The sequence below is a fragment of the Anopheles ziemanni genome, chromosome 2 (genome assembly GCF_943734765.1).
Source record: "Anopheles ziemanni chromosome 2, idAnoZiCoDA_A2_x.2, whole genome shotgun sequence".
NCBI classification, from domain to species: domain Eukaryota; kingdom Metazoa; phylum Arthropoda; class Insecta; order Diptera; family Culicidae; genus Anopheles; species Anopheles ziemanni.
The window spans coordinates 84,476,259-84,482,270 of NC_080705.1; the positions used below are offsets into that span (position 1 = coordinate 84,476,259).

Here is a 6,012-nt window from a genome sequence, read left to right on the forward strand (position 1 = left end):
GTTTTTCAAAAATACAAATTTTTCCAATTTAGAATAACATCTCTTAGTGATTGTAAAAATTTCAGGTAAATCTGTAATTTACATTCACTGGTTATTCCCGGCTCAACAAAGTGCACAGTGACGTGAGATTAAGAAGGGGCCGAACCGGTTCGGAGAAGTTTACCGGAAAAAGTTGAAAATTTATTTTACCGAAGTGAAACGGGTAAATATGCTTTAATTGTTTATTGAACGAAACTAGAGTGAATTATAATCATATTACTAAAATAATTCCTCTACTAAATTATCAAACATCTCATCTGGGACGTGTTGTTCAGCATGCCTAAATTCGTGCAATATGGAGTTCTTCCTCTCTTGCAACAGTTCTACGTAGCTTCTAAGTTGATGTTTGGCCATCGAATCTTTGATCAAAGCAGTGTTCTTCGATATTGCTTTCCGCAAAAGAATATCCAGTTTATGCACTTTTGATTGCTCCATCGGAAATGCATTCGTTGGTGACGGGTCTGCGGCTTTCTCTGGGTTTTCTAAACGGTTGCTAATGCTTGATAATATGATACCCATGTCCAATTGTTCCTGGATGATAATTGTATTTTGCTCCCAACGGAATAGTTTTCCACAAGGTTTTTCCAACCGTGTCCACATGCGAGTTAAGACGTCTTCCGACACCGGATGCTCCCGAGCTACGTTCCTCTCCAGCGCTACTGGTAGCAGGGTGTCGAAATATGTTTCTAAAAATCCAAGGGAAAGTTTCTTTGCCAGCCTGGCCCAATCCCACCGCATGCTTCGGTAGTAGTTGTTATCATCGATTAGAAACAGGTAGTCCTCGGACGGAACAGCGGATGAAGATATCTCTAGTGGTTTTCCAAAAGTATGTTGCCAACTACCTAACAGGCTGTCCAATGTTTTCCCCACTTTTCCTTCCATGATAGTAGAAATGATCGCTTCAACGCTGGGAACTAGCATTTGTCGAGAGCTCTTGTACGATCCTGGATTAGAGCAGAACATATCAAACTTGCTGTCTATTTCGATGTATGTATCATAGCACACGTGTACCACGTTGAATGTACGATTCAGCGTCGATTCTATTTGTTGGCAATAAGTAGTTTTCCCAGATGCTGGAATACCAACTAGCACGTTCAGACAAATTCTCGCCATACTTCCTTAGTAACAAACTAAAGTAGCTAAAACAAAACTAACTACACTGTGGGGGTTTAAAGGTTAATACACCATCCTTATACCACTGGGGATTCGCTAGTATTGCTTGTTGTTGCTGTTTCGGGAGTCAGCTGGACCGCTGTTTGTTGTTGTTGCTGTTGCTGCTGTTCAGCTAATAATTTTGCCTGTTGTGCTTCAAATTCCGACATTCTTTTCTGATTAATATCCGCCTGCACCCCAACGTAGACCTTCAGTAATCGCTGGTTTACGTTTGTGAATTTTAGTACACAATTATCGGCGCAGGAAATCTCCTCCCGTGTCAGATCTCGTCCGAACAGATTATCGACGCACGAGTTGAAACACAGGTCTGTTATTCTGTTGTACAGTTGCAGGAAGTCTTTTATCTAAAAGCACAACTTAATATTAGTATGATTATTGAGTAAACGGGGGCAATACCTTACATTTCTGAGTTCGTAATCCATTTTCCACGCTTATGTCCTGATGTCGGCGAAAATGATTTGTTTTGAAATGATGCAACTAAACGTGATGTCATATTGACATAACCTTTAAATGCTTGATAACCGATTCGCAAACCATCACAAATAATTTGAATCATTCGTTACAATTTTGTTTACAAATTACTTTTGTTTAATAAATTAACACGTAATCAAATGTCTTTATTTGGATTACAAATTACACATTTTTTCGTAAATATATTACAAAGTTTCCATCAAATATGTAGACATGTTCAGTCAGTATGTAACATCGTTCAAAAGGATTATGTATCATCAAATTTTGAAATAGGCAGCACAATCAAGTAACATGCCTACTTAGTTGTTGAAAACTTTGTATTACTTTTGTATAACACAAAAACACACACTCTCTTGTTCTATTGCCAATATTACTCATTCTATCACACTACAAAACACCAAACGTTGTCATTAGTTATTTTTGAAGGCACATTTCACACGGAGAATTCAAATGCAAACTCATATGGCAACATTTCGCCAGCTTCGCCAACCTTTGAAAGGGTCACCACATCGATCCCGCTTTCATTCAGTTTTATTTAACTGCGCCAGGTCGGGAATTCTCCTAAACATCTTTTTGCCGATGCCGAACAATAAAACCACGTGGCAAGTATGCAACAGGAGGCTACTTAAAACGGTGCTTGGATATGTGTTCCAACAGAATTCTAACAGCAGGAGTAACAGAAACTTTAGACTGTTCGTGTATTCCGTGTACCAGGTGAGGTAGGGAAGACTGTGGAAGTACCATACGTAAAATTGGTAGTGCAAGCTGCGGGCACAAACGATGCCGATAAAGTTGGACAGAAAAATAGGCAACAATGCGAGCTGAGTGGAGCGGTCGAAATGGATGGAAAACTTGTTCGGAGCTGTGGTAGTATCCGTCTGTTCCGCTTCCACGGGGACATTTTTAACGGGCTGCTTTTTGTCACCCATCTTTTTGATACCCTTTTCAAAAGATTTCAAAAACTTTTCCTGGTCTGCGGTAAGGACCTCCTCGTCTGTCCCATTCTGACCAGTCGCGACTGCGGGTAGTGCCTTGGTCTGTTTCTTTGCCTTCTTAACCTGCTTCTCCTTTTCTGCGCGATTTTGAGCGGCAATCTGTGGCGCCAGCATCAACTCCAGGTGACGCAAACGACAATAGTTTTGGAAGTATTTATAACAGGGCGACGCGAAGACCACCAACAGCGTCAGGTGCAGTGCCAACAGTGCCAGGTGGAACGTTTTGCTTTCAAAGATGGCTGGCTCCAGGAAGCGATAGTTAACGGTCCATTTGTGTTCGAACACCCGGCCAAGATCAAAGCTACCCTTGATGTACTGCCACGGGTATGTCAGTAGAAACGGTGCACCAAGGACAATCTGTATCACGCCGCAAACCGTTAGCTGCAGTAGCGTTTTCACCCAGCCCAGATTGGTGATAAAAAGGAGCAGAATGGCCGGTGCAAACAGGAGGATGTTCATCTTCACCGATACTCCTAAACTCAGCATTACACTCCCGATCGTCCAGCGGCCGTCAATGAAAGCATTGAGTGCGGCGTACAGGAACAGTATGGCTATTGGATCGTTGAATAGCCGTAACACGTAGATCGAGTGGATACGATACGAGGTGAATATAGTGATGAGCATCACGTATGGAGGGATTTTACGACTCTTGCAGTAAAGTCGCATAACCAGTGCAATTTGCAGCAGGTAGATGCCTGTAAACATGTACTGTGCTAGTCGAATGTTTGTTCCACGGGACGTCAAGAAGTATAGCGCACTGTAGATATACACAAAACCGGCAGGATAAACGAGCGGTCCGGTATCTCCTGAAGATAAAAAAACACATCATTTATGATTTTATTTACTTTCCTCTTCGACCGGTACAACACAAAATGCTTAAACTTACCGCGAAGTTGCGAATAATCCGTGGTTCCATTGAGAAAACCTTCGCATTCCTGCATATAAGCCTTCCAGTCGATTTCGGTGTACCGTACATTTTGCACGATGAACACATTTAGAACGAGCTCGGCCACGAGGATAAGCACCGAAATAAACGGCAGCCGTGCAGGATCGAATATCAACGACTTTGCGAACGTAATATTGACGTACTCTTTGCGTATTTTCGCCAACAAATTTTGAGATTCTTTCCTATTTGCAGACACATTTTTGCCACGATTTGCTTGCTGTCCCGGAGGTGCCATCTCGTTGCTTACCTAAAAGTCGTACAAAACCCCCGGGGAACCAGGTTGTATCAAAAAGAGCATTTTGACAGATAAACATAGCGCCATCTTGAAATTCGTCATCACAAAACAATCATTCGTAGACGAAGAATTTATTCAATTTTATATAATTAAAAAAAAATAACCTTGATGTAAAATGATCAACTACAATCCAAAATATGATTTTACTCCAAAATTACTCAGCAGATTGGAGTTAAAAGATTTGATCTCTTTGCTTCTTCAAATTGAAGAACAACCATCACTAGTGACAACTTTACACGATTCGAAACGAACACGATTGATAGCGAAACGAACACAATTTTGAAAATTTTTGAACCGTTAATTTGTTGAACTCTTCGTAATTGTTTAATTATTCTCCAAATATTTTCTAACGAGTGGTGGGGAGACAGTGATTATGGCTCATAATTTTAATAGCTCTTCCCTTTCCTATTTACCTTTTTCTCCTAGACCAAGTTTACGTTTGCATGAGCAGCAAAGGTACGAAGATTGTCGAAATAATTTAAAATGATTGGTAAATTAAGGGTTTTGAAAATGTAGAATGATAAAAAAAAAGCAAAACATTCTCAATTTGTTTTCACCTGTGAATGTACTAAATACGGTACGAGAACGTATAACCAAAATGCCTAAATGTGAACTCAACATATGTTATCGGTATTTCTATGAACAGAAGTTTTTCTTATAAACATATCAATTCTTCTTGTTTGTAGACTTGATCACTAAAATGCATTTATTAACGGGATATTTTCCATTTAATACATCTACATATTTTGTTCGCAGAAATCATTATGAAACGTCGCTACGAGCGCTGCACATCATTCGCTTTCATTTCTTCTTCGCCGAACGACCGATTCTCCGAGACGGTGAGGGTTCTTCCGGTTAGGTGGGTGGTAGGGATTTTTTTAAAAGTAACCACGCGATGTTTTTTTTCTTCTCCTCCTTCGAACCTAGCTTCCATTCGACCTGGTTATTTGTTAAAAAAAAGAAACGAGTTTCATTATCCCTTATTTTTTGTGTGCACCATTCCTTGGCACATTTTATTTACCACTTGTTTGGCTTCTCCATCCATTCTCTCCATCCTTCCTTCCATGCCTTTCTGTTCCCATGCAAACGCACGGACGATTTAATTCACCACTCGCCATGCTTGACATGCCTTCGTGCCTGCTTATAAGCGTGTATTCCCAGCGGGGTAAAACGGACTGTTCCCCAGCGGGCTGACCTTGACTTTGAAAACGAAAACACGACTGAAGTGACTCAGCACCATTACTGCCCTGTACCTTTCGCGCCCCGTCTGGTCCGCCGGCTCGGCTGTAGGCAAACTTTATGCGGGTTTGCCGGAGCTATCGTACGGAGCTTCTGCTCTTACTGGGACCGGCAGCGTGTGGTGTGCTGGCGGAACGGTTAGTTGGCCAGCATGAAGGACAACTTTCCTACCACTTCCTGTTTTTCGTCCGATGGTGTTTCTTCTCGGTGTACGGGGAAATTCGGAGAACCAACTTCGAGGGAATTAAATTCACCAAACCCCGCAACCAAAATAAACATCCAGGAGGAAAAGAAGACGCAAAGCAGCACGAATAAAACGGTCCATTGAAAGTGACTCCTTGCGAGGGCCATCCGCCCCTGGGGGGCCACAAATTCGGTGGACAAAAACGGAAACTGAAGCGGAAATTAATTGAATAATAATCAGCTGTGGCAAGTCCACGCAAGGGTCCAACGCTACTTGAAAGTGCACATGCGTAATGAGGGCTCGGGAATGTGCTGCCGTGGAATCGTGTGGAAACTGGAAACTGAACCTTCCCTTCCTCATCAGCCGGCTTTTTGTTTTTGCCGGTTTGGACCGGCCGAAGTTCGACCCGTTTCTTTACGGAAGCGACAAAACCCGACACGGTGAAGACCTTCCAATAAATTCCGGCCCCCGCCCCTCCGGATAATAATCCCCAGCTGGTTTGATCTAACGAACAGGAAGAATCTAATCTGTGTGCCGATCGTTTGATCTCACATGTCGACCATGTGTTCTTTGTCCCTCTGCTCCACACCACAACGGCCTGTAGAACGTATCGGTTGGATCGGAAACTGACCTCACGCATTGCGTCGTAATGGTCCTTCCGGATTGATGT

General features: G+C 42.3%; 3 protein-coding genes across 3 annotated transcripts; all 3 read right to left on the minus strand.

The window, feature by feature from the left end:
• Positions 1 to 213: 213 nt before the first annotated feature.
• On the minus strand, positions 214 to 1,152 carry LOC131286880 (L-seryl-tRNA(Sec) kinase). Its single transcript, XM_058315891.1, has one exon. The coding sequence runs from the start codon at positions 1,150 to 1,152 to the stop codon at positions 259 to 261; it is 894 nt and encodes a 297-aa protein (XP_058171874.1). The 3' UTR covers positions 214 to 258.
• A 77-nt stretch (positions 1,153 to 1,229) lies between these two features.
• Positions 1,230 to 1,634, minus strand: LOC131286891 (mitochondrial import inner membrane translocase subunit Tim10B). The gene is made up of 2 exons (XM_058315902.1): positions 1,614 to 1,634; positions 1,230 to 1,556 (listed from the first exon to the last, which is right to left on the minus strand). Exons 1-2 carry the CDS (start codon positions 1,632 to 1,634, stop codon positions 1,230 to 1,232), a joined length of 348 nt encoding a protein of 115 aa, XP_058171885.1.
• A 312-nt stretch (positions 1,635 to 1,946) lies between these two features.
• Positions 1,947 to 3,854, minus strand: LOC131282114 (lethal(2)neighbour of tid protein). The gene is made up of 2 exons (XM_058311511.1): positions 3,565 to 3,854; positions 1,947 to 3,484 (listed from the first exon to the last, which is right to left on the minus strand). Exons 1-2 carry the CDS (start codon positions 3,617 to 3,619, stop codon positions 2,205 to 2,207), a joined length of 1,335 nt encoding a protein of 444 aa, XP_058167494.1. The 5' UTR covers positions 3,620 to 3,854; the 3' UTR covers positions 1,947 to 2,204.
• Positions 3,855 to 6,012: the final 2,158 nt, after the last annotated feature.